Source organism: Triticum urartu, chromosome 2A (genome assembly GCF_056163025.1).
Source record: "Triticum urartu cultivar PI428250 chromosome 2A, HENAU_Tu73, whole genome shotgun sequence".
NCBI lineage: Eukaryota > Viridiplantae > Streptophyta > Magnoliopsida > Poales > Poaceae > Triticum > Triticum urartu.
Window position 1 is genome coordinate 64,875,937 of NC_141874.1, and position 27,397 is coordinate 64,903,333.

At 46.6% G+C, this 27,397-nt stretch overlaps 3 protein-coding genes and 1 pseudogene across 14 annotated transcripts; 2 read left to right on the forward strand and 2 right to left on the reverse strand.

The window, feature by feature from the left end:
- Positions 1–559: 559 nt before the first annotated feature.
- On the forward strand, positions 560–4,629 carry LOC125530614 (zinc finger CCCH domain-containing protein 53). Of its 2 annotated transcripts, none has more exons than XM_087543099.1 (9): positions 560–1,994; positions 2,085–2,270; positions 2,363–2,548; positions 2,641–2,732; positions 2,837–3,097; positions 3,191–3,308; positions 3,449–3,694; positions 3,799–3,875; positions 4,003–4,629. In XM_087543099.1, exons 1-8 carry the CDS (start codon positions 988–990, stop codon positions 3,830–3,832), a joined length of 2,130 nt encoding a protein of 709 aa, XP_087399225.1. In that variant the 5' UTR covers positions 560–987; the 3' UTR covers positions 3,833–3,875; positions 4,003–4,629. The 2 variants fall into 2 exon arrangements, with proteins under 2 accessions (XP_087399225.1, XP_087399226.1); XM_087543100.1 differs by having other exon boundaries at positions 561–1,994; positions 2,837–3,088.
- Positions 4,630–14,087: 9,458 nt separating this feature from the next.
- Positions 14,088–17,667, reverse strand: LOC125540970 (uncharacterized). Of its 2 annotated transcripts, none has more exons than XM_087543101.1 (5): positions 17,514–17,667; positions 16,338–16,937; positions 15,295–15,777; positions 14,610–15,122; positions 14,088–14,502 (listed from the first exon to the last, which is right to left on the reverse strand). In XM_087543101.1, exons 2-5 carry the CDS (start codon positions 16,803–16,805, stop codon positions 14,419–14,421), a joined length of 1,548 nt encoding a protein of 515 aa, XP_087399227.1. In that variant the 5' UTR covers positions 16,806–16,937; positions 17,514–17,667; the 3' UTR covers positions 14,088–14,418. The 2 variants fall into 2 exon arrangements, with proteins under 2 accessions (XP_087399227.1, XP_087399228.1); XM_087543102.1 differs by having other exon boundaries at positions 16,338–16,932; positions 17,514–17,644.
- A 322-nt stretch (positions 17,668–17,989) lies between these two features.
- LOC147983781 (uncharacterized) lies at positions 17,990–26,681 on the forward strand. Of its 10 annotated transcripts, none has more exons than XM_087543104.1 (5): positions 17,990–18,537; positions 20,993–21,141; positions 21,878–21,946; positions 22,847–22,967; positions 24,482–26,680. In XM_087543104.1, exons 2-5 carry the CDS (start codon positions 21,050–21,052, stop codon positions 24,497–24,499), a joined length of 300 nt encoding a protein of 99 aa, XP_087399230.1. In that variant the 5' UTR covers positions 17,990–18,537; positions 20,993–21,049; the 3' UTR covers positions 24,500–26,680. The 10 variants fall into 10 exon arrangements, 4 of the variants coding, with proteins under 4 accessions (XP_087399230.1, XP_087399232.1, XP_087399229.1 ...); XR_015615747.1 differs by having other exon boundaries at positions 17,991–18,537; positions 21,878–22,092; positions 22,865–22,967; positions 24,482–26,492; XR_015615744.1 differs by lacking the exon at positions 24,482–26,680 and adding an exon at positions 23,652–23,985 and having other exon boundaries at positions 17,991–18,537; positions 21,878–22,092.
- On the reverse strand, positions 18,544–20,981 carry LOC125530612 (uncharacterized; annotated as a pseudogene).
- Positions 26,682–27,397: the final 716 nt, after the last annotated feature.

A 27,397-nucleotide genomic window follows, 5' to 3' on the forward strand; every position in this document is an offset into this window, starting at 1 on the left:
CAAAACCTTGTGAAGCGACGGAAAGGCGAACGAGGGAGGCTACTCCAGCTTTAGCTCGGCTACGGGTATCAAATCAAACGGAGGAAAGGAGTATAAAAATGGCGGGCCGGGCCGGGCGCCATTCTTATCGCGAAAGGCCGCCGCAGCGGCAGCGGCAGGGAGCAGCGGCGACGCGGCAAAGGACAAAGCGGGGCGGGACGGCGACCGGAGTGGGCGCCGCCGCGTGGGCCGCTGGGCCCCGGTCCGGTCAGCACCCCAGATCGCGGCCGTTCCAGTCAATCACGCACGCACAGATCCACCCCGGCCGCCCGCGCACGCAGCGGTAACAACAGTAAAAACTCAAAATCACAGCGCAGTAGCACCGCTTTTTACCGCCTGATTGATTGACTGGATGACGGTGCCACTATTGGTAATTTGGCATTCCTATCCGCCCGCTGCCCCCAGAGAGCACAGGAGGAATGCAGAGAAAAGAAAAGGCGGCGACAGAGGCGGTGGATCGAGTTTTTATAAATGGGGGCCACGGAGATCCAGATCTATCTATCTATCCCGCCTCCCTCCCTCCCTCCTGAGACGAGCGGGGAAAGAAAAAACATCGCCGCAGCAGATAAAAACACCGCAGGACAGACGCGTTTTGCGGAAACCCCCTCGTGAGGTTTTGCCAATCGCCGGCGGCACCCTCGTCCTCGCCTCTCCTCCCGGGAAAAGGGACGGCGGCCAGCTTATACATAGGGAGATTGGGATACAGCGCGAGGGGGACGGAAGGGAAGGGAAGGTGCTGCCGCTGCAAGTAGCATAGCTCGCTAGCTAACCCTTGCCACCACCGAGCTCCGGGGATTCATGGAGTCGCTGGTCTCCGGCTCCAGCTCGCTCTCTAGCTAGTTGTTGTGCTGTGCGAGGACGGGAGGAGGGCGGGAGGAGGAAGAAGGGGTGTGAGGTTGTGTGCTGGGTTTGGTTGAGTTGAGCGAGCGAGCTTGGTCGATCGGCGGCATGGACGCGTACGAGGCGACGAAGGTGGTGTTCGCGCGGATCCAGGGGCTGGACCCGGACCACGCGGCCAAGATCATGGGGCTGCTGCTCATCCAGGACCACGGCGAGAAGGAGATGATACGCCTCGCCTTCGGCCCGGAGGCGCTGCTGCTCGCCGTCATGGCCAAGGCGCGCAAGGACCTCGGCCTGCTCCCGGCCTCGGCCTCGGGCCCCGCCACGCCCACCTCCGCCGGCCACTCCTCGCCCTTCATGCTCTCGCGCCAGAACTCGGGGCGTGGCGGCTGCGGCGGGGGCACGGCGCCCTCGCCGCTCTCGGTCTCCTCGCCCTCGTCCTGGGCCCCGCCGCCGGTGTTCTCCAGGAGCAACAGCGTCAGCAATGGCAGCGCCGCGGAGGAGATGGCGGGCGTCGGGGAGGAGCAGCTGATGAGCCCGGCCAACGGCGGGGGCGGGGGCCCGCAGTCGCCCTTCTTCGGCGGGGACTCGCTGATCCTCGACGAGCTCCACCTGCAGGACCAGCTCGCGTTCCTCAGCGAGGGAGGCATGGGCGGCGGGGGAGGGCGTCAGCAGCTCCCGCTCTTCGACAACGGCGAGTGCCGCAGCCCCAGCGGCGGCGGCGACGGCGGGCTCTTCCCGTACGGCGCCGCGTGGGCCAACGGCGGGCCCGGGCACCGCAGGAGCGCGTCGGTGAGCGAGCTCTGCTTCGGGGGCGGCGACGGCCTCGGCTGGAAGCCCTGCCTCTACTACGCGCGCGGGTACTGCAAAAACGGGAGCGCCTGCCGGTTCGTGCACGGCGGCCTCCCCGACGACCTCGCCGGCGCCAAGATGGACCAGGCCTCCGTGGAGCAGCAGTGCCAGGACTTCCTCCTCCGCTCCAAGTCCCAGCGCCTGGCCGCCGCCGCCGGCTTCGCCTACTCCCCCACCGGCTCCCTCCCTGGCTCCCCCTCCGCGGCGAGCAAGTGCCTCAGCTTGCTCCTGCAGCAGCAGCAGCAGCAAAACGACGGCCAAAGGTACTAAATACCCACCACCCTCGCCACCGACGAGCTCCTCGCTCTCGTTTCTACCAGCGGGCGGCTCACTGATTGCTCTCCGATTCGCAGGGCGGCGGCCGCGGCGGCCGCAGCGGCGCTGATGCTGGGCGGCGACGAGGCGCACAAGTTCATGAACCGCCCCCGCCTCGACCGCGGCGACTTCGCGAGCATGATGAACCCGGGGTCCCGGCAGATTTACCTCACCTTCCCGGCGGACAGCACCTTCCGCGAGGAGGACGTCTCCAACTACTTCAGGTACTTCACCGTGCTCGCTCGCTCGCACCCACAGCTCTAGCTCCGGCTGGAGGTCTCGCCGGAATTAACCGTGCTCTTCCCCTGAACCGCAGCATCTACGGCCCAGTCCACGACGTGCGCATCCCCTACCAGCAGAAGCGCATGTTCGGGTTCGTCACCTTCGTCTACCCGGAGACGGTGAAGCTGATCCTGGCCAAGGGCAACCCGCACTTCATCTGCGACGCGCGCGTGCTCGTCAAGCCCTACAAGGAGAAGGGCAAGGTCCCCGACAAGTTCAGGCAAGCCCACGGCGACCTTTGCCGCTTGCTTCCGGCCGCAGTAACCAACAGCAACATCCCCATGACCATTTATTCCCGCTGTTGCTCTGCAGGAAGCAGCAGGGCGAGAGGGTGGACTTCTCCGGCTGCGGGTCTCCCACCGGGCTGGACGCCAGAGACCCCTTCGATCTGCACCAGATTGTTGGTTCGTCATTGTTGCAACTTCCATGTTTGTTGATTGTTCATGTTCATATGCATGATGAGTGAGCGTGTGCTGAGCTGAGATTCTTGTGTTGGATCGGGCTCCAGGTGCGAGGATGCTGCAGCACTCCAACAGCGCCAACGAGATGCTGCTGAGGAGGAAGCTGGAGGAGCAGCAGCAGGCGGTGGAGCTGCAGCAGGCGATCGAGCTCCAGAGCCGGCGCCTCATGGGGCTGCAGCTGCTGGACCTCAAGACCCGCTCCGCCGCCGCCGCCGCCGCGCCGACCCCCATTGGGAAGCCGTTCAGCCCCACCCACACTTCTGCCGCCACGCCGACCCTTGATTCGCCGCCCGATTCCGGTATTACTTGTGTGTGGCCAACAGAGAAGAGCTTATTATTATTACCTGGCCACAACAGATCCAGTGTTGCTCACATTTGCCGTGCTGATCTTGTGTCAACAGGGGAGCAAGGCAATGGCTGCGGCTTCCTTTTCCCTCACAAGAATGCGGTCAACGGAGCTGATAAGGATGAAACCTCAGGCGATTCCACCACCAGCCCTAACACTGACAGCGACCAAAGGTGGAATTTAACGCTAAATAAATCACCATCATCATCACCATTTGTTCCTTTCATCACACTTAGCTTTCGTCCAGCAGTGCAGGGAAGTAAGCATTTCACCAAACTGATCTTTTAGCCCCTTATGTTGTGCTAATCTGCAGCGCGGAGCATAACCTGCCGGACAGCCCGTTCGCGTCGCCGACCAAGTCGGGGGCCTTCGCCCGTGATCCTTTCGCGCCCACCGAGTCGGAGATCGCCGCCGCCGCAGCCTCGACCGGTTGCAACGCGGCCTACAACGGCGGCATCAACGGCAATGGTGCCAGGAACGGCGGCGGCATTAACCACCATCTCCTACCTCCAGCATTGGACATACCCTCACCAAAACCTTACTTCTTCCCCATGTCCAGGTGCTGGTGCTTGACACCATCTCTATCAATGTCCCATGCATAGTTCCATCCACTATTGCAAATTTGCATGATTGGTGTGCTGAAGGTATCATGGATGGATGCAGGCTGTCCTCCGATCACGGCGCGGTCGGGATGTAAAGTAGCGCTGAATGGAAGTGAGTGATACTACTGCCTAATCATAGTAAGCACCCCCATCTCTCTTTTTACCAGCCCATCAACACCTCGCTCCCCAGTAAAATCATGCAATGCCTTTTTCACTTACCGGAATGATGGTGTCTTAACCTTGGATCCTTCTCTATGTCGTGCAGGAATACTAGCAGCAAAGAAAAAGGAATAGTGCAACATAGGAAAAAAAGAGTGAAGAAGTTGCAGCATAGTTTTAGTTTCAGCAGCCCCCCCTTTTTTACCTTCTTTCCCTTCACCTCTCCTCAAGCTGATAGCACCGCACCAGCTGATTCAGACCACAAGAGGCGAAGGACAAAAAATACTACCACTACTAGCAACCCCAAGGCTTCAAAAACAGTGTCAGATACTTAGGGCCCCTCCTATTATTACCATTACCATATGCATTAGTTACTGTTAGTCGATTACTCCTGCTGCTACTACTACTAGTACCACCACCAACAACAACCAATACTACCACCGCCACCAACCCCCCATTGATGTGCCACCAAGCTCCTGGCAAGGCCACCGCCAATATAATAGCCACTAGTAGTAGTAGTAGTTCTCATGTAATAGTAGCACATTAGGTGCGATGTTTAGCCAAAAAGTACAGAGGAATACTACCACAATGTATGACATACACTAGTGCTCTGCTCGCTGTGTTGCAAGACAGTGCAACAAGATACGGATGCATAGCTAGCTAGTTGTGTTGGTGTTTACGTATGTATAATTTCACTTCACTGGATGAATGAAGATAATGAACAGGTCCGTCAGGTCTCGGTGCTGTGGGCGTGTGTCGTGTCAGGGTGAGGGTTGGACCGCTCGCTCGCTGCCGTGCCCGTGCTGCAGCGGCGGTAGGGCGAGGTGTCAGCGCCGGCCGTGGATCATGGTCCCTTCTTGCTCGGCACTGAAGCTGTGTTTTTTCCTCTTGATTTTTCACTTTCTCCTTCTCCTTTGTCCTGCTGAATCTACAATGCTAGTTCGGTCTATGCCGTTGCTTTCCGCAATTGTAGCAACGCATTGCCGGGCGGGGACGGCGACGGGATGGAACGGCGGGGACATGCTTTTCTCGCGACGCGTAAAAAAAACGACGGGTGCCCACGCCGTCCGCGTCCGGAGATCGGGTGAAACGGATGCGAATGCGACGTCGGGATTATTATCATCGCCCAGAACAGAAAAACCGGGCGATTGAAAAGAAAAGGTGATGCCGGTAGCCACGATTATTCCCCTCCTTGGAGATGAGATTAGATCAGATTAGACCGCTGGTGGCGATTACGTACGGTTGGTAATCATGTCAGCAGCCAAAACGAATTCGATCAGTGGAGAGACGGAGGAGGACGAGGCTGGTTGCTTTTGGGGACGGGGTGGTGGTGGTGGTGGTGGTGCGATCCCGGCGGCGTCGCTCTCCGGAGGCGGAAAGGCGCCGCGCCGGGGTCGGATTGGAGGCTGGGAGCGGCTCCAGATGTCTGGGCGCCGGATACTGTATCTTTTCTAATGACGGGTGATTAGGGCAAGTGCTTGCCGTTTTCAGGTGCTTTGGCCCCGGGATTAAAGCTCCTAATCACCCGGGACAGTTGCCGTTATGATGACGCCTCCTGTGGGCTATGGCTATGCCCATGCATTTTTGCTTTTTTCCAGGTCTATTATGGCTATGAATGTCTTCAAGCAAAAATGCCGCGGGGCTTCTAAAAACAGTCTTGTTAAGTCTCCGTCGCCTGGGAATTTTTTAGGTCCCAGTAGATGCTATATCCATGAGATTTATGTTGAGATCCGTACAAAAATTATTTTCAGTTTTTTTGTTTATTTTTCTCTTGTATGTTATGTCACTCGATTCGGACTTAGTTAAATCTCCGTCGACTGATACCTAACCACACCATTCTAAAATATAATGGAACAACTTTTTCTTATAAGGAATACAAACCTATTTACATTATAAAGTTCATCGAAAATATGAATCATCTTGAACAAGATAAAAAATACGACAAGCTTCCTAGATCACCAAACAATCTTCGATTAAAAGAAAAGGAGCTATCAATGTGCCATTATCGCATATCACGTATCGGACCGGGCCTGCCCTTATTGATGATAGTCAGAAAGTCTCTGTTCAGGCGTCCTCTAAGAACCAGCGTCCAGAGTCACATTCATCACTTGTCAACCCTTGAATCAGTAAAGAGCCTGACACCAAGTCTCGACCTCTCCGCCCCAATGAGCCGGTATGACTCTGCACCGAAGCTACGTCGAACTCGACAAGGGTTGAAACCTCGAAGACCGATCTTAAGATGAAGCGTCGTCATCCGATTGAACGTCGTCTATATAAGGACTAAATCTTGAACCTATCTACTGGCCATAGAAACACACCGAAAAGCCTCTCCCTGCCATGTATAGCCTCAACGGCTAAAAGAAAGGAGGCGAATCCACGAACTCGTTAGCGAAGATCGAGGATAGAAAGACCGTGCCATAGCTGTCGCACATGTGTGAGGGGAAAGAAAGCCATAACAGAAATAATTGAACGTCATAGCAGCAACATTGAGAGACCTGTGCGAAAGCCTATCTCAGATGGCTAGGTTCTTTGTGATGATGGAAACATAGCCCACGAGAGTTCAAGTCCTTGACTAGATATTCCTGCTCGAATTTTGCTAGATTTATTTCAGTCTTTCCCGCGATGTTCATTCGGTGGGAGGAGACACACATGTCGACTACGAAGACGTGCGTGGTGACTTCATTAATCTCACGATGATGTGTGGATTCTTGGAGGTGCTCTTAAGATAAAGTGTGCATGAATGTATGAATGTGTTAATATAAATGGGTGCATGATCGTGTGTAGGACCGTGTCTGCGTTTATACAGTGTTTGTTAGAAAAAAAAAAACAGGGAGGGACCTGTGACGCAGAGTCGGACAGGGCGGGTACTAGATCGGCGCACACAAATTTTACAACGGTACACGCGTGCACGGTGGATCCCCGAGCCGAAAGTTCAGACGGTGGTGGGCCCGGCAGTGTCAGACCCTGCGCGCACGCCCCACGTGTCCGTGCGCCCCCGCCCTGCTTTTTACCGAACCAGATCGAAATATCCAACCGCTAGCTGCTGCTGCTGCGTGTGAACTTTCGAGTCTTGTGTAACTTTTTTTTTACTGCATTTGAATTCTGCATGCTACTGTAGGGGCCACGGTAACAAAAAAATGTCTCCCTCTTGGTCGTGTCCTCTTGTTCGTAATCGCTCGCACGTGAACCAGCTCGTGGTTCTCTCCCTCTCTCTCTTTTTTGCCGTGGACTGGTCAAACTCCATTGTTGGATTAGTAGTTAAGTATGCTCAGTTGGTCCGTACTGGAGAGAAAAAAGCTCAAGGTGCGTTGTGCAAATGGTGCAAACTCAGGTAGCATTTCCTGATTAGTCAAAGCATGGGCACGGTCTGGGCTGCTTGGAGTAGTATAAATCTACTTGTAGAGTATGTTATTCAACACCCTTTTTTTTAGAAATATTCAATACCCTTTGTTTGTTTAGAGCGGCTCAACCTGCGATCGATGCGCCGGTGCGGCCCAGCAGCGCGACACGAGCGCGGGCCGGGCCCACCCGTCATCGCCCACCACCCCCGGTTGCCCAGCTAGTTCAAGCAAAGCATTGCAAAACCAGTGTGTCTCTCGATTGATATGATCTCCCGGTGTCAAGATGGCAAGTGCATGCATGCACGCCTGCGGGCTGCGGCAGTGTGTATGTGTGTCCTGCATCGATCGCGGCGAGTGTGTGTGGGGTGGGGTATGCGCTCGTCTCGTTCGTTCTCCCCTATCCTGTCCTGTCCCTACCCGGGAGCGCCGTGGCCGAGGACGGAGGGACGGCGGGCATGTGCCCCCCATGTGCTGCCGCTGCCGCCCATCTCCAGCTTGTCCCCTCAGATGCACTACTGTACGTCTGTACGTGTCTGCGGCCTCAATAATGTGTCAGTCGATCGCTCGGCGTCGTGGTCGTATCGCTGGCCGTATTGTGGCTCCAGGATACGTACGTACGTGCGTAGAGCTGTTGATGGTGACGGTACGTACGTTCGGCTCTCCCCACCAGCGTGGCCTCTCGTGGTTGCAGCGAGGAACTTGGCCAGCCGGCCGGCCAGCCGGACGGCAGCGTGCGTGCATGGTCGCAGGTAGAGGTAGGCGGAGTGGGTTAGTTCGCCACTGCGGACGTGGAGCCGGCGCCGGCCCGGCCGCGCTAGCTGGAATCGTTATCCGGAGACCGCCCGGGGGTCGATCACCGGAACCCATGCAGGAACCATCAATGAGCAGAGCACTCCACTCCACCGGTGCTGCTCGGGATCGAGGAGTAGAAAAATGAGTTTTTTTTTAGACGTGAAAACAAAAATGAGGTGGTGGGTGTGGGGAATGTGCGCGCCCAGGAGACCGTGCCGGCCCCCGTCTCCGCCCGTGACCGGCGCGCGTGTTGGTGCTCCGTTCCCCATGCCATGCCATGCCGTGCCGTGCGCGCGTGGTGGTTTCCTTCGGGTTCACGGATGCCCCGCCCCCCAACCGGGTTTCTCCTCCTCCGTCGGGTTGCGGTCGCGGGGTCTGACCGAGCCTTGGAATGCGTGCGTGTTTGCGGGCAGGCCCGTGTGGTGCAGCTGCTGCCGTGGCTGCGGGGTGCAACCGCGTTCTTGGTAAGGCTGGTCATAATGGAAAGTATCATGCATCGTATTAGTATTATACATATGATAATAATGTATAATATTATATTTATAGTGTATAGTATCATAGATTAGTATGAGATCACCGACAGTGAGAGTAACATGGATAGTAATATTACATATATTTAGATAAAATAGATGACGTGGCAAACAATAAATGAAAAAATACATGTGGTAACATAGCTACTCCCTCCATTCCTAAATACTTGTCTTTCTAGGCATTTCAACAAGTGACTACATACGGAGCAAAATGAGTGAATCTACATTCTAAAATATGTCTACATACATCCGTATATAATAGTCATTTAAAATGTCTAAAAAGACAATTATTTAGGAACGGAGGGAGTAGTTACTAAGGCTGGTTGTAATGGGGAGTATCATATACTAGTATCATGCATATGGTACTAGTGTATGATACTACATCCGTAATGTAAAGTATCATATGTTGGTATCATATAGTATTATATTTATTGCCATGCATGACACAAAGTAACACATCATTTAATATGATACGATATCATGATATAATACTCAAGCATCTCTTTCTTCATTTAATTCTATGTCATCTCATCAAAATTGCTTAGTTGGCATGCATGATACTACATATGATACTACCATTACGGGTAGCCTAATAGTATGAGTAACATCACACATATCAAGGCAAGATGAGTCTATAGCCTAATAAATGAAGTGTTGCTTGTTACCACACATATGTTACTCCCCACTGCCCATATTACTACTTTATGTTACTACCCATTGTGACTAGTCTCATAGGTAGTCTTATTTATTGCCATGCATGACACATACTTCTAGTAGCATAACATTTATTATGTTACAGTATGTTATTATAATCATCTCTCTTTTTTAATTGTCGGTCACGTAAGTATATTTGCGAGTCTCAAATGCATTACTAGTACTTATGTTATCTTCACTATGACCTGCCTAAACATCCGGATATGGCTTGAGTTCAGGGGCGGAGACAGGAGGGTGCGAGCAGGGGTCAGACACCCCCCATCGCTTCGCCCCCCCTACAGGATGTACAGCAACTACTATGCGTAACAAATTGGCAGCCTGCATATAATTAGCATTAATTAGGAATTAAGCCCAACAGATTTACACGGCCCAGTAAAAACCAAAGACATATTTGGGCATGTGGTCATGTACGTATTTTAGGCCACATTAAGTATTTTGTATCTACGAGGCCCTAGGCCATCTGCCGAGGGTTTCTAAAAAAAAGGCCATCTGCCGAGGGTCACAGAACAGAGATGATTCCTATTTCTACTCCAGGGCCGCCGCCGTCTCGCCTGCCGCCACTCACCAGGGAGGGAAACTACCGCCTGAAATCTGAAGCCTAAAACCTGAAGGTATGACATATACACGATCTGAAGCCTAAAAGGTAGTCTAATGCATCAATCTCTTTTTAATCTCCGTGGCCCTTCATGGACGATGGTTGCCGCGCTGGACTTCATATGTACTGACTGGATTTTTCTGGTGCTCTTAAAGCAATGCACTGCTGCCGCCCACCGCTGCATCTGGGTATCCGATCGTTGTTCGTTAATTATGTCTACTCATCTTGACCTAATCAAGGTACAGTTATATACAAGCTCTACTCTTAAGAATTCAGATTGATTATTTTATTTACATCTTTACTGATAAACTATACAATTTACTTACATAAAAGACGAAAATCATATATCTATCAAGGGTGTAAGATTATTAACTATTGTCCTTTTTTATCGTTGATTTTAGCTGCAATAACAAAGAGATCATGAGCCTTAGACACTCTTCATGTCATCTTTGTTTTTATTCTACTTCCTTTAAAAAACGTTGTACCTATTTAGAGTAATCTATCATATGTCTCCTTCGCCCCCTTTATGTTCAAATCCTGGCTCCGCCCCTGCTTGAGTTACACGGCTGCCGTGTTTTTGTCATGCAGGAGTAGGTCGGTACGTTTTCTGTAGGTTCTTGGCCATTTTATATCAAAATACTATATTTTTGCTATTTCACACCTGCTTGTTTGTGGCTTCGAGCAGATTAACCTCACATGCATATGCACGGGCACTAATCTACTTTTTAACATTTTTAAGGGAAACTCATCTGGTTTAACTAGGCAGCACTACTCCTTTCTTTCCATAATGTGGTGCATATATATATATTTTTAAGAGTCAATCCATACGAACTTTGACCAAGTTTGTGAACTAAAACAATTTGCATCTAGAATGCCAAATATATATTGTTATATATATCATAAGATGTAGTTTCATATTTTATATATTTGATATTGTAGATATAAATACATTTTTTGTAAAACTTGGTCAAGATTTGTATTTTTCAAAGAAAAAATATATACTCACTACATTATGAAACGGGGAGGGTGTTAGTACTGACAGCGTGCTGTCAATGGCGCTCAGCGTTGTGTTGCACATAGCTTTTTTCTAGAAACACCTATAACTTTATTCATACGCATAACAATTATAGGTACGTTGATTTTGACCTAAGATTCAAAAAAATACAAAGTAACTTCTATGACTAAGAATTACAATGAAATCTCTTGAAAAAAACCTTCTTCGCGGTATTAATCCCTGCTGGAAGAAATACGCCAGACATTGGTAAAGAGCTGTAATTGGACTAGAGCAACGACGTTGTCACTCTTTCACCAACACGAACATAACCAGTAATAGTTTTTGAAAGCCCCTTGAGTCGCTCATCCAAAAAGATGAGATGCACATAGTCTCCTCTTTGACAAAAGGATGCACATAGCTTTGCTAATGGGCCATGGTTATAATCAAGGACTTATACATTAGGCCCATAGAGGCAAATAACAAGCCCGCATTGCATATGTATGAACAGTTTTTTTTTCTTTTATGCAAAGAATTTGTACTATTATAAAAGTTTATCAGAAATACAAAGCATCTTAAACATATTAAAAATTACCTCGAGGTCTCTGGACCACCGAACAACCACTATCGCCATCAGTGACAGCCGGGAAGTCTTTGTGCAAATGCCCAACCCTGACTCGCCGTTCTGGATCAGTGTTCTCAAACTCCTTTGAACTCTCGAATTGATCTGAAGCGCTTAACGTCAGATCTTGCCATGGCGCACACACGATGAGCATCCCTGACTTGCCGCCTAGAGGAGACAACATGAATCTAAACCCTAAGTATTAGATGGACTTCTATGGAAAGACTTGGATTGAATTTGATTTTTTAATTAAATTTAGATTAGATAGAATGAAAAGTAAAAATGAAACAAAAAAGAAAAAAGAAAAACTAAACCTAGTCGACCTATAGCCTGGCTGGTAAAAACAGCCCGACCCACGGCCCTCTAGCCTACCGAAGCAGTACGCCACAACTTAACCTCAACCGTTGATCTCCCTTGATTAGTTCTAACGGCAGGCAACCCGTGTCCCTCCTCTTTCCGAGAGAATTCCTTATTTGGTCCTTTTTTAAAATTTGGTTCTCTTTTTGCCCAAAAAACTTCTTTCTTTCCTTTTTGACACTTAAACTCCATTTTGTTCCCTATGTGACACTTTCATCCATTTTTCCATTCAACGGTGTTAACTATGACATACAAAGACAATTTTATCCCTGATGGTAGTACATGTCACCAAGAAAGGGAAGAGAAGTAGCGTGAATATGAATGTATGAAAGTGTTGCGCGTTGGAGATTCCACGTTATAATATTCATATGCACCAATGCCCAACCAATCGCATTGCACAGCTCGATCCGCGAGAGCCCGGCACTCAGTTGCTCACGCACGAGCACGTACAACGCTAGCACAAGAAGCATGCAAACTAGCAGCTTGATTGATTTTGCCTGAACAGTGAACGCACGTCGAGTCGGCACCTCACATGTGTACGCGAACCAGGAAAAGCTAGCTCTTAATCGATCGGATCAATTCGATCTCCATGGAATACTCTCCTAACTATCCTACTGATTCGTGTATATACATGGCAGTGAGGAGACATTTTTTTTGGAACGATTGGATGGAGACATTTTACTCGATGGAGGCGTGAGCTTGTGCAGCAAATTGATGCGCGGACACAGCTCAGGGACATCACCCCGTTGACATGTCGAGGTCTAAACTATCACCCGCAAAATTAATCTGCACAAATTTATACACTACAGTCTACAATAAAGCTCTTTGTTTGCATGTGAATAATCTGGTCACATACTACACTAGAGGTAAAAATGTCTTTTTATGTTAGACTTAATGCCATTACTAGCTAAATCTGATGGAAGTATCGCATAGGGAACAAAATGAAGTTTAAGTGTCAAAAAAGAAAAAAAAACATTTTTTGGGGGCCAAAAAGAGAAGCAAATTTTAAGACAGGGCCAAATAAGGAATTCTCTCCCTCTCTCTGCCCCTGATAGTGGGCCTTGTTTGTCAGTTTCATCACCCTCTTGTCGCGTCGTCGTCGCATGACGTGTGACTAACTACCGAGCAAAGAAAAGACTGGATCAAGAAAAGGGGGTCAGGGTAATATGAGCTTTGTGCCCCACACATCTAACCAACTCGTGTGGTTCACCGGTTTCACCGACATGACACTTAGATAGAGTTTTGGCGGATTTTTTTGTTGATGATTCTTAAAGTGGTGGATGTGCTATCCCTATTGGGTTGGGCCCTTCCCCATAAAGCGTGACGATGCGCAAGTCGGCCACGATGCTGCCCGAGCCCGTGTTAGAACCCCCTAACATCCCTCTCCTGACGGTATTTCCTATTTGACGCATTATGCGTCAAAATGCAGAGGTTTTATAAAATGTTTAGAATTCAAAATTGTTCCCAAATATGAATATACTTTTGGGGTTATTAAAAATGTTCAAGTTTTCAAAAAATGTTCATAAATTCTAGAAAATGTTCGTGTTTTAAAAAATGTTTCTGTTTTCAAAATGTTTGTAAAGTTGAAAAATGTCACATTTTCAAAAAATGTTCCTAAATTTCATAACAAATTCACGGTTTTCAAGATAATGTTCACAATTTGGAAAATGATCGTATTTTTGAAAAATGTTCACGCTTTCAAAACAATGTTCATCTTTGTGAAAAATGTTCGCGCTTTCAAAAAAAGGTTCGTCTTTTCTGAAATATGTTCATGCAATCAAAACAATGTTTCCAATTGTCAAAAATTAAAAAAATGTTCGCACAACTCAAAAAATGTTCAAATTGTTTAAAAAAAATTCATGTTTTAAAAAATGTTTAAAAATGTTTGCGTATTCAAAATGTTTGTAAAGTTCAATTGCCCCAGCCGCCAAGCTCCGACGTGCGATTCTTTTGTCACCAATGACCCCCTTTTCTCCATCACCCTTTATTTTCTTAAATGACGCTCCATATATTGAGCAAACGACCGTTGCCCCGAAGGAAAACCGCCCCCACCAACACCAAAGGAGCCGAGGACAGAGCTCTAGAGCGACGAATTATGCAGATTTGTAGACAATAGTCAGAGCTCTAGAGCTCTAAGAGACGATTGTAGGCTGTATTTTCTGCGTTTCAAACGGGCCGTATTTGATCCAAGCCACACACACAAAAAAGGAAAAGATCACAACACTCCCAAATAGGCTCACAAAGTGATATCACAGTAGCACGGATTTTTCGTCCACATAAATTATTACTCTTATCCACCATCGCAGCATCGGTATTTAAGTTATATACACAGGCATGTCCACGACAATCACTAGTGTTAACAAGGGAAGCGAACTGAACTCTTCCGGAAGATGTGCAAAAACGCCGAACAGCACGTAAGATATTCCAGGCTCCTTCGGTGCCCAAAACAAGGCTGAAAACACAAATACGCTTGTCCAGCAAGTACTCGTCGAGAAAGATAAGAACACAAAGGGGGAGCGAAGCGGTCGGCGAGGCAAAAGGGATGCCACGTGGAGTGTAGGATAGATACGTGGCAGGTCTCTACGAGGGCGAGGAGAAGCTGAACTGAATTCCCGTCTTTCCACTGTCGTGCTGAGATTGCTTCAGAATGTAGCAGTAGTTCACCTGAAACAAATGCAGTAAAACAAGTTCGTTAGTCAGGAGGCAGGCAGGCACACCACATGATCTGTAATCTGGTGCAAAGGAAATCGAAGAGGACTATCGAAACATACCTCGGCCCGGAACAGTTTAGTCGGCAAAATAATGCCAACTCCAGCACTACTCCTAAACGAACGACGGAATTCATCAAGCGAGAAGTTTTTGTACTGGCCCTCCGACAGTTTCACAAGATTCCCAGCAGTGAGAAACGCATGACCATGTATTCCAGCATCTCTAAACACCTTCAGAGGCAGATCAAAGGAAAGGTCCGCAAAGGCAGAAACTGCAAGATCGCCACCCAAGTAATCCCTCCCTGGAACAGCAGCAGAACCATCTTCCGACTCGCCGGGGACAAGCCTCCGTGCTTCTGTCGGGCCAACCCCTCTTGTTCTGAAACCGAGCAAGGATGATATTCCACCCAGGCTGCAAACTGGAGAAGAGTGACCTCCCAGGTTAAATCTATCAGTCACAGGTGTAGACGAATTCATAAATCCTCTTGCCAGTGGTAAAACAACACCAGCTCCTACACCAACATTGAGAGCAGCGTTCCAGAATCCAAAAGGCAAGGCACCACGAACATCAAACTCCTGAAGCAAAGTCAAAAGCACCATATTGCAATAAGATAATAATAATGAGAATGGATGTGACACGTATACTTCTCCATTATTGTGAGGAACCATAAAAAGGAAAAGAGAAATAATAAATAGATTGGTGCTAAAGAAATCGTGAAAAGGGGGACAGAAAAGGCTGAAAACAGACCTGGCGAAAAAAATTCAATCCTTTGTTATCCCAAAGACCACCAACTTGAGAGGATGAGAGAAATGCATATCCTTTTGTTGGCCTGATATGTGAATCCCTTTGATCAATCTTGTATGTGTATTTCAATGCAGATAGAAGGTTATGCCCTAACTGCCTTCTGATGGACGCTGACGCGAGGCGTGACGGATCAGTCAAGGTACGCCATGTAAGGTTGTAAGATAAATCGTGGTGCCTGGTTGAAAGCAAACCAAATGAAAGACCAAGTAGACGCTCCTTGTATGATGAGAACTTCATCCAATCTTGTGACAACAATGAAGCCCGAGCCATCAAGGGTGTTGGTATTGATTTAAATCTTGGCAGCGAGACTCCTACGCCAACCTCTGTTGTTTGGTCCCAACCATATGCAACTGAAGCATCCCAGATGTCTGCATAGCCAGCCAAATTCTTCCACTTAACAGCCCCTTCCAGTGACCATGCTTTTGCCTACAAACGTAATGAATACACACTCATGCATCAGATGTGATAACCTCTGAAATAGTAGTGCAGATTGCCATGCAGTAAAAACAACAGTGTTTTTTTTCCTGCCCTTATGATGCCGACAATATAGGTTCGGTAACATCATGACCTATAAAGTTATATTTGTACTAAAGTATTTGTATTCAGTATAGGGTAAAGGTAATTACCAAGTATACTTCTCAACAGAACAATTATTTTAACAAAACTCATGACAATGCGTTCACTTATTTTTAACAAAACACATACATCCAAACTATATTTTGATTAGAGCACAATGAAACATACACTGAACCTTAGTAAATGCAGCTTTTTGTTCCGTACTTAAAAAGTAACTGTTAGAAACGTTGAAACATTAGTATTATTTTCTGAGCTAGTTGAAACTTGAAAACATCGGTAGAATGTGCTCAAGATCAAACAAACAAGGTAATCTATAGTTGTGAAAGTTGCATGTTGAACACCGATAACTGAACTCATAGCTTGATCATCCAGTGCAATCACCAACAAATCGAACCAAGTGGAGAGCGCACCTCGGGCTTGGAGAAGACGCCGGCGTTGCCGCTAATGGGGATGGCGGGCTCGACGACCTCAATGATGACGTTGGTGGTGCCCGGCAGCTCGGGCGGGCCGGCATCGAGCGTGATGTTGACGGCCTCGAACACGTCGAGCCCGCGGAGCCGCGCGCTGGCATCGGCCGCGGCGCTCAGCAGGTCCTGCACGGTGGTGGTGGAGCGGAGGAGGTCGGCAACCTCCGCCTCGATGAGCTCCTCACGCGTCTTGGCGTTGCCCCTGATGATGACGTCGTGGACGCGGATCCCCACCAGGTCCGAGGAGAGCCTCCGGAACACGGACTGCACCTTCTCCCGCTCGAGGGCCGCGGCCGCCCGCTCGTCCAGCTCCTCCTCCTCCTCCTCCTCGTACTCCTCCTCGGCGATTTCTCCATCGGCGCCAGCCCAGGGCTCAGGCACGCGGTTTTGAACGGCGGCGGGGTCGGCCATGGCTGGGGTTTGGGGGAAGAGGAGAGAACCTTCCGAGCTTTCTCTTGTTTTTTCAGATGCGGCCTTTCGTGCTTACCAAGCTCACGACAAGCGTGGTGGGCTGTCTGGCCGGAACCCCAATATTTACCTAACCTAACAGCAAGCAGTAGAAACAGGAAACAACAAGCATTCATCATTCATGATCAACAGCAGCATGACATGACACATGAGTAGCAAGCAACAGCAGCAACACAAGCATTCAAGAGCAGGATGACATTCAGCTAGCAAAAAGAAGCACCTAAAATGAAGCAGAAAGCAGTACTCCCTCCATTCTAAAATATAGTGCGCTTGCGCTTCCCGAGATCCAATTTTAACTATAAATTTAACCAACGAGACCAACTACGGCAGGAGAAAAAATTATATAATTGAAAACTTCTTTCGAATACGAATTCACTGATATAATTTTTGCTCCCGCCGCAATCGGTCTTGCTAGTTAAATTTACGGTCAAAGTTAAAACACGGGAATAGAGGAAGCACTACATTATGGAATAAAGGGAGTACTACACTAGTACAGTACTAGTACAATCTACAGGCATTCAAAGAGCAGCAGCCAGCACTAGCAAGCAGCCAAGGACAGCATCCAGGAGCTTAATGGAAGAAATCAAATCTGAATAAAACAGGTCAAGAAGTTGAGGAGAGGCTGCTGCTTCAGGGATTGGAGAGGGCTACCTGCCGTCAGGAGAAGAGGGTATTGCCTCCTGTTGTGGGGGTAGTGGTCGCCGGTCGATTCCAAGCGTCCCCGGCGGCGGCGTTCCAGGAGGTGGCAGCTCGATCTGGGAACCGGATCCTCTACCAGGGGTGCCGTGCCTTCTTACGACCCCAGAAAATAATATGGGCCTTTAGTGGTTTAGCCCAGGAAACTACTAAAGGCCCATATCAACAGCCCAGCGGCTTGCCTGATGCCTGATGCCCTTTAAAAGAAGTACCCATAAAAAAATTTAACAACATAAAAACATCTACAGTCACGTTCGGCAAATTCGGCCTCTCAAACGCCCGCGTACACTGATCGGTCATGCCTCAAATAATGCAATCCACATCCACACATCTCACTTATCATATCTCAAATCCATACATCCAAAACAATAAAGATGTGTATTAAGGGCCATCCCTCCCCGCTAGACACGTCATCAAGCACGATGATAGCGATTGGGTGAGAGAGAGCTGAGAGAGAGGGGGAAAAGGACTCCTCCCACGCGCCCGACTCTTCCCATGCCCTGTGCGCCCAATCCTCTCGTCCCTCACGAACCCTAGCCGGCTCCATGCTCCTCCTCCTCCATCCTCCCGCGCTAGTTACCCCCACCCCACTCTCCCGCATCTCGTCTACCTCGAGATCTGAGGTGCGCGCGCGCGGAGGCGTGCTTCCCCGGCAGAGGGCGATGGCGGCCGCGCTTGATTCAATATGCAGGAGAGAGAGAGAGAGAGAGAGAAGATGAGAAGAAGAAGAAGAAGAAGAAGAAGAAGAAGGAGAGGAGGGAGAAAGAGAGAGGCCTCCAGGTGGTGCTCCCGTGCCTACTCCCCACACATGTCGCCGACATCTCTTCCCCGAGCTCTGCCCTCTTTGTGCACGGCGGTCGATGCAGCGTCGCACCGCCGGCGCCGTCCCCTCTCCTCCCTTGGTCTCTGGGACGTCCTGCTGCCGTCTCCACCCCATCGCAGCCTCTGTCCATTGGGCTGGGCCCTCCCTTCGTCTGAGGTATGAGCATCTGGGTAGTTTGTTTTTCATACGGCGCATCATCAGTTTTCAGTTGTTAAATCAATCGACCCCACCAGGTTAGGAAGGGTTGGGGACCTTCGTGATTTTTGTGTGTGTCACCGCTCTATTTATTTAGATCCACCCTCATGGCAGCGTATTGTGTGCTTTTCCGTACATGGTTAAATATGAGCTATTCAAGTTAAATATGGGACTGATCAACATAAAAGGTCTACAACTTGGTTCAAACCTAAACTCAAATACAAACCTTACCTGGATGAGATGCCAAGCAGATTTTGAGAAAACCGGTGCCATGCCCTCGACCAATCTGAAATCAACTAATTTTCACGCAAGTGCATACCTGATGCGGGCTTGTTGCTAGCGTACTATGGTCATTAAGCAGCAAGACAATGCTAGTGTGCTACAGTCTACACCAGATCAAATAGTAACTAACACATTTAGTTAACAAGGAAAGCAGATGTAATACCACAAGAAAGAGTTTAAGAAAGAAAACATACCCAGAACAAGGTGGCCCTTTCTCTTGAACAATCTTTATTAGCCCAACTGACTCTTCCGTCAAATTATATATATTCTTAGTTTATTATTCTGTAAAATTCAAGTCAAGCAAACAGGGCGTTGCATTACATAAAATCTACCTGTGGAAATTCCCTATTTTTTACGAACAGTTACCGGATGATGAATTTTAGATAAGAGTCGGGACCAAGTTGAGATATCTCCAGCCTTTCTGATTTCACTATATTCAAATACCTGCTCCATATTACAATGTTAGCCAAATTGGTACAGAGAATCAACAGATCAAATTATCTAGGGGGGAGAACACTAGAATCAAGACACTCCAATGTCGACATTCCGAATGTAATACACAAATTAGTTGCATCATTCTCAAAACAGATATAGCTTTGCTGCCTAGCACATACCAGGCAGCAACACACAACAATTGATTCTGCAATGGCAAAACTGCATTGTTATACTTGTAGGCTGTAGCTGCCTGGACCAGGATTTAAGTGCGGAATGCATTGCACTCTGAACACATTCCATGACTGATACCTTGGCACAAGGCATATTTTTTAATGACAGATAGGAAATGACAGGTTTAAGAACAATACCAGGGTTCATGCAACACATATACCCTCTTGGGTTAAAATTATCTACTTCAAGATCTTCGTCCCAAAGAAATATATACTTGTACATCGAGACGACAGCAGGATGGAGGAACCTTTTAGCAAACCACCTAAAAGATACTCCACCCGTCCCATAATATAAGAGCGTTTTGACACTATTATATTATGGGACGGAGGGAGTAGATGTCATCTCGAAGTTAAATGATACCAGATCAATACAAATTATAGATAGTCAAGGTCTGACTCTTAGTTCAGTGCAAGGGTAAAAAGAGGTCGTGCCATTCTGTCTAATTAGAAGCAGTGATGTGTATCACACTTTTGCTCCATGGTAGATCATTCCACTCATTGACCTTCCCATCGTAGTGGAACAATATAGCTGTAAAGTTATCTACAAGAAACTGAGCATTCAAGAGTTCATGATAATTGTATGGACAAATTACTGCTGAAAGAAGTAGTAAACGAAGTACCTTCTTCATAAAGGCATCTACACTTTTCTTCTGATTGATACCAGCAGGGATAGCAATCAAGCACATGTCTTTCTGGTTAGACTCCTGCTGAGACAAAACACTAGCATAGCATTAAATACTGCATATGGTCTTGTACTCAGGAAGGTGGGAGTAGCTAAAGGCTGTTAAGTTCGGCAAACTGAAACCAATAAAAATATTGTACTGAAACTAACAATCTTCGGTAGAATAGCTCAACTGACCCGTGATAGCACACATCTTGTCAGCCATAATGGCTTGAGCTCCATGTCGAGGCTCCACTATACATGAGGCAAAAACCCGACACTAGCAGTAGAAACAACTCTGTGTGACACCTTGACAGTAGCTCTCCCAGTCCCAGATACCTTAACAGCAGCCCTGCCAGACTCCTGAAATGTACAATTAATGGAGCCACAGTCAACACCTCAGCAACAAATTACTCTCTGCTTCAAGACTACCACAGCAAACTAACCAAATTGATCCTTTTGATGGAGTCAAATACTATGGCATATTTTTTTCCTCATCTACATACTTTTACAGATTGGTTTTTTGCCTTTTGTGGCATCTTTCGTTTCATCTGTTAAGATAGCCACAATCAGTGACTTAAACCTCTAACATCTTGAGTCAAGATTCCTTCTTAAAGTGAAAATTTTCATTTATTCTGCTGCTGCAATGATTGGCCATCTATATATTTGGCTCTGGCTTACAGGTGGCATTTCTTTTCCCTTTTCTGTAGGATAGAACTTTTCACTGTAAGCTGCTAACTTAGCAGTAATCTACTATTCAATTTACATGTTATGACTACAGATAACAAGGTTTGTATTTTCTACTCAGGTGGTTGGATATTAGTTACGAAGGTTGTCCCTGGATTTTTGCTCTATCGAGGACTGCATGAGCTTGGTCAATATGCATTCTCTGGAAATTCTATGGGCGCCAGCCATAAAGAAGGAATTCCTGATGTATCCTGTGGCATTCTTATTCAGGTAGGTCCAATCTTCCATCCTTTATTTTATGTTTCTTCTATTGTTTAGTTTTCTTGATAACCAGTTATAGTATTGGTCTTACACATGCATTCTTATTCTTTGTTTGTGAGGACAAACATTTCTATGCTCGCTTCTGTAGGTACTAAATATAACCAGATGAACTGTTTTTGCAAATGACCAAGTGCTAATTACACGAGGTCAAAGATTAAGCTGAGTCCGATCTATTTTCCTGTCAATATAGTTTGAAGGTAAATCGTTTTACAATCATCCCGTTAAAACTTGACCAGACAACATGCATGGTGGTTTGTAGTTTGTTGACATAAATGTCAAACAATTTATATCTGCATAATTCTAGAAGTGCTCTCTTACAATAATCCTCGGTACAAGTTGTATCAGACTAGAAGTATAATGTTGGATGAATTGTTTTAATTAATTAGTGACTGTTTTTGCATGAGATGATCATTAACTTTAGTTATGTATGTGAAATATGCATAAAGAATTTTTTTGTGTTGTGCCCATGTCCCATGCATATATGATTTCCTTTTGCTACGTATGTATTCATGTATATACCGCATCCATTTGGCTGAGTTGCTTGCCTTTCTTACTTCTACAAATAAAGTCGTTTCATATTGGAATTATGAAAAATGATTTCTATTTTCTTTGAAGACCAAGGAATCATATTTTATTTATTTTCTAGAAAAGATCAGCATGCTAATTTTTCCTTAATCTTATCCAGAATTTGTTATTGCCATCAGAAGGTGTACTTGACCATGCAGGATACAAGGTGTCACGATGATTTGATGAGGTAAGGTAATCGTTGAGTCATGTTGTCAAATGCTAATGGATGGAATTTCTAATGTATGGCTGGAACAACAAGTCGGTGATGATATCGCGACGTCTTATTTGAGAACTGTACACATGGTTTGCCACTCTGGACCTTGTGAAGATTATGTATGTTCTTTGTTTAAGACTAATTGTACACATTCATGTTGCAAATATTTTTTCGGTTTCTGTTTTCAAGGGTATAGTAATGCAGAAATGGCTGAATTTTACAAACTGTAGTACTTCTTGTGAGCAAGCATTCAGTTCAAAAGCTGCCTAACATGCTGGTAACTTGCTAAATTAGGCATATAATATTATAATTTAGTTTCATCTGAGAACTTCTCTTTAAGACAATGGCAGTGAACATTTGTTTCCGATAATGACAGTGGATATCGTATATTTTGATCTCTATAAATGAACTATTGTGGTGTTGTTCACCTATCAATGTGCCATGTTTTCTATCTAAGAATATGCCACATTTGTTAAATAAACCAGCTCATTAAAGTGATGGACAACTAAATACTTTTTATAGAAATTAAATAATATATAGGCAATCAAACAACCTTCCCTTTCAAAAAAAAGCCAAGCAAACATCTGGGTAACTTCCTGGCGCGGCGGAGCACCCTTGCCCACTAGTACATATTATGAACCCTCAACTCATACAATTTTGAAGAAAGCATGAACTGGATATATAATGCATTGACATTCTTCAAAGTATGGTATATTTAGTTGGAAAGAATGAAATTTTGTCAAGGAAGAAACGGCCTTAAATCCCTTATGATAAGCATGCTGTTGATCCGGGTGCAACTCATATGCACCAGCGTACTTGGCTGTAGCATGTTTTGTTAGATCCATTCTTAAGAAAATGCATTATTCTTGAAAGGTGGCACGCTCACTGCAGCTTGACCACGTCATCCCTGCCAATGCCGATTAGCTCAGCCTTGGTGGCGGCAGGCTCCTGGACCACCTCAAGCAGGCGCCTGCTGCGTCGGCAGACATGTGAGGTATGCTCTTTGGTACCAGCTCTCCATTCTCGACATCCGGCTGTGTCTGTTCCTCATATTGTCTGCAAATACCGGTGCGAAAAGGCTTTCTTCTAGATCTGCTCTTATGGTTCTCCAAATACAATACATTCAATGATATTGTAGTTTTTGTGGGCTTGTTCTTTATAAGAAATAATTGTACACATAGCACTATAGTTAGAAGCAGGTCTACGAAGGCATGGCTTCAAAATTCCATACATGTTTTGTTCCTTTTCCTTTCCATATCTATGGTTTTCATACTAATTTATGTTTTCCCCTCAAGGGAGGACATGTGTATTTGAGAGAGAGTTATGGAAAAGAGGGGGCTGGACTAAGAGGAAGGAGTGGAATCACATGATGTGCATTGCATTTCTGTCTGTGTGCAATCCAGTTATATACTGATAAGGCTTTATACAATAATAAGCTTCCTATCTGTTGAACGTTACAATTAGTATAGAGGCACAAGTCATTTTTGACAATTGAAGATCAAACAAACAATACTGCAGAATTATGCCAATATATAAGTTTTTGATGTACATTGAACTTGTCGGTTTTACTGTCACCTTTCATTTTGGAGACATAGCTAACTATTTTCTCCACTATTTGGCATCTTCCCGTGTTCATCTTGACAGTCTGGTTTTTTATGCTCTTGTTTTCTATTTTCAGGGGCAAATTATATTTCAATGATACAAATGGCTGATGTTAGTTTTGGTATATGTGGTTAAGAAGTTTGTCAAGTAGTGATGGCCTTAGATTTGTTATGGGGCAGTTTTTTTAATAGATCGCTTCTTGCGCACAAGCACTGGAACCATCGGTCTATGACATACATGATTCTCTATAACTTCTACTAGAATGATTTCTTTGTGTTAATGCTGTGCGTATTCCCTCCTCTGTGTGTTTCTCATATGATGTAAGCTAAGTATATCTGTGTTACCTTTGTTACTTGTCACCTACAATTTGACTATCCAAATGTATGAATATACAGAAGCATCATCCCGCACTCCCTTTTGGCCTTTTTGGACCTCTTGTAATGTACGCTGGTCTAATTAAGTTCTTAATGAATTGATTTAGGCATACTACATATTATGTAACTCTTGTGCTCATAGATTAGAGTACTGCTTTCTATTCCATTATCTGCACATCAGTTCCCACAGTAGTGGTTGATATTCTAGAGGACTTACTCATAATAGTCATAATACCCTTCTTTATTGTCTGAGACTATTGAGGCAAAGCTTCAAAATGAGGGCTACAACATGACACTCTTCTGAAACATAATGGTAGATACCTTGTAACAAAGCCTTGTCCTTTCCTGTGTACTTTTCTTCACATATAATATCAGTACGATGGACATTTGGAGTATGGGATTCTTGATACGTCACCATTTGACAAAAAGAATTAGAATATGTGATATCGACAATGTAAGCCTTTTAATATTTAGCACTTACATATTTGTTTTCTCACTAATATTTGAATGCATGTACCTTTGCGTTATGCAGGTTCACCTGATTATTTGAGTTAACCTGATTATTGTCACAAGCTGTGTCAGATGTTCTACGAGATGGTCCGGTGGTCCTGTTTAGTTCTGTTTCATGTAGCAGCTGTCTTCTTTGTTAGTAATGTTCCATGTTTCTGTCTACATGTACGTTCATTAATTTTCTGATTTGAACCCCCTTAATTAGTAAGGTGAGCTCACAAGCTTGGGTCCTAAACCACAAGAACTCGAGAAAGTCATCATACATTCCTTCTGCAGGACACTAGCAAGGATAAAAGTACCCGTGGTGGTTTCTCTGTTCTTAGGAGACATGCTGAAGATTGTCTTCCTCCGATGGTTAGCATTGAAAGCATTTTTTGACTCCACTTGATGTCTACAAAATTTCTAGCTTATTGAATGGTATGGTTACTTGCAAGACATGCCGCAGAATCCACATAGAACCGGGTGGCATTTTCCTCACATTTCATGGTAATTTTAATTTGAGCATTCAGCTTGAATACCCTTTAAACTTTTCGTCGTTGTGCTCTTATTGTTTTGGTGTAGCACTTCATGTCACAATTGAATGTTGAATTCTTACCACTACAGAAACTTCAGCATATATTGATTCATTAGATAATGAGTATGTGTGAGCTCTCTTTGTCCTGGTTGAATGCTGATTTCTTACCACTGCAGAAACTTGCAACATATACTGATTCATCATTAGATAATGAGTATGTGCGAACTCTCTCTGTCTTTCTGGTTCTACCTCATGCCTTCCAGTGTTTTGTGTTTCATATGCCCTAATCTCCTTGTATTTAAGCATCATTTAAGCTCTTCCGAAATTTGTCGTGAAAGTAAGTGGAATGGGCGCTTTCAATCTGGCACCACCCAGATTCCTCTCAAGAGGTGCCACCAGGTGGCGCCCCAACCCCTAGTACTCATGCAACTACGTCGATGCATACACATCGTCCGACTACTCCATCACCACTAACTAACATGCCATTAAACTATCAAAATTTGGCATGTTTGGCTATGGTGGAGATCATCCACGACTAACCTTGCCCTTCCTGGCATCCTTGCCATCCTTCTCGCGGAAGTACCGGTCGAGACGCGGTAGGGATCAAGCCAGATCTACTCGTCGCGGAGCTGTCCTCCTTCGGTGGCAGCCCGACCATGGCATAGACCGCCCGATTCTGCTCTCGGGCGAGGGCACGTGTGTTCCTCCGTTGTCGTGTCTTCACAATGCAAGTGCGGATGGCTTCCTCCTCTGCGGCTGCCTGCACTGTCGCATCAGCCGCCTCCGCCACCGCCATTTCCGCCGCGATACGGGTCTCGATGGCCCTTATCCTCTCCATCCCACAGCGGGCTGCCTGTTCCCGGTGGGACTCATAGTCTGCTCGACTGGTGATGGGGAGAGAATGGAGGGGAGAGGAATGTGAAGTGGCTAAGGTTTGGTCCGGCGAGCAGATGGAGATGAATATATGTATGTTTGGGTGGGCCAGAGTGGGCAAACCTTAAAAGTACAGATATTTTTGGCAAACCTTAAAAGCACTGCTGAGCAACTAACCAAAAGGGAAACTCTTTAATATATGGTGAGGGGCAAAACCTCTTGTCAAGATTGTCATAAACTCAACTAGATAAGTACCACTGACACTTGACTAGTCAGAGATTATTGTGAAGCTTTGATGCTCACAGTTGTAGTAAACAGAAGTAGTAGCACTACAAAACTATATTGTGGGGACGTTTCTATTGGGGATCGTCGCAGAAATTAAAAAATTTCTACGCATCACCAAGATCAATCTATGGAGAGACTAGCAACGAGAGAGAGGGGAGTGTATCTTCATACCCTTTAAGATCGCGACACGGAAGCGTTACAAGAACGCGGATGAGGGAGTGTACTCGCAGCGATTCAGATCGCGGTTGATTCCGATCTAAGCGCCGAACAATGGCGCCTCCGCGTTCAACACACGTACAGCCTGGGGACATCTCGTCCTTCTTGATCCAACAAGGGGAAAGGAGAAGTTGGGGAAGAACTCTGGCAGCACGACGGCGTGGTGGTGGAGCTTGCAGTTCTCCAGCAGGGCTTCGCCAAGCTCAACGGAGGAGGAGGGGGTGTTGGAGAGGGGGAGGGCTGCGCCTTGGATGTGGTGCTACTGCCCTCTCTCCACCCCTCTATTTATAGGGCGAAGGGGGGCGGCCCCTCTAGATGAGATCTAGAGGGGGGCGACAGCCAAGGGGAGGGGGCTTGCCCCCCAAGCCAAGGGGGTGCCCCTTTTAGGGTTCCCCCCAACCCTAGGCGCATGGGCCCAGCCCACTTAGGAGTTGTCTTTATTTATTGTATGACCTGCGTGTCATTGAACAACGCCATGTAATTACTTTACTTTATTGCTAACTGTTAGCTGTAGTAGTAGAAGTAATAGTTGGCGAGACAACTTCATGAATACACGATGATGGAGATCATGATGATGGAGATCATGGTGTCATGCCGGTGACGATGATGATCATGGAGCCCCGAAGATGGAGATCAAAAGGAGCTATATGATATTGGCCATATCATGTCACTATTTGATTGCATGTGATGTTTATCATGTTTATACATCTTATTTGCTTAGAACGACGGTAGTAAATAAGATGATCCCTCATTAAAATTTCAAGAAAGTGTTCCCCCTAACTGTGCACCGTTGCGAAAGTTCGTCGTTTCGAAGCATCACGTGATGATCGGGTGTGATAGATTCTTACGTTCGAATACAACGGGTGTTGACGAGCCTAGCATGTACAGACATGGCCTCGGAACACATGCAAAACACTTAGGTTGACTTGACGAGCCTAGCATGTACAGACATGGCCTCGGAACACAAGAGACCGAAAGGTTGAGCATGAGTCGTATGGTAGATGTGATCAACATGAAGATGTTCACCGATGTTGACTATGTTGGGGAACG

Bases quoted from the DNA above. Each gene is read 5' to 3' on its own strand.
- LOC125530614 (XM_087543099.1), top strand. From the start codon at position 988: ATGGACGCGTACGAGGCGACGAAGGTGGTGTTCGCGCGGATCCAGGGG. The intron at 1,995-2,084 runs GTACTAAATACC...TCCGATTCGCAG, and splicing joins CAGCAAAACGACGGCCAAAG to GGCGGCGGCCGCGGCGGCCG. The intron at 3,695-3,798 runs GTGCTGGTGCTT...GGATGGATGCAG, and splicing joins TACTTCTTCCCCATGTCCAG to GCTGTCCTCCGATCACGGCG.
- LOC125540970 (XM_087543101.1), bottom strand. From the start codon at position 16,805: ATGGCCGACCCCGCCGCCGTTCAAAACCGCGTGCCTGAGCCCTGGGCT. The intron at 15,778-16,337 runs GTGCGCTCTCCA...TTACGTTTGTAG, and splicing joins GCGTCTTCTCCAAGCCCGAG to GCAAAAGCATGGTCACTGGA. The intron at 15,123-15,294 runs GTCTGTTTTCAG...ACTTTGCTTCAG, and splicing joins GATTGAATTTTTTTCGCCAG to GAGTTTGATGTTCGTGGTGC.
- LOC147983781 (XM_087543103.1), top strand. From the start codon at position 21,050: ATGAGCTTGGTCAATATGCATTCTCTGGAAATTCTATGGGCGCCAGCC. The intron at 21,947-22,846 runs GTAAGGTAATCG...TATTCTTGAAAG, and splicing joins TGTCACGATGATTTGATGAG to GTGGCACGCTCACTGCAGCT. The intron at 22,968-23,651 runs GTATGCTCTTTG...TTCTATTTTCAG, and splicing joins TGCGTCGGCAGACATGTGAG to GGGCAAATTATATTTCAATG.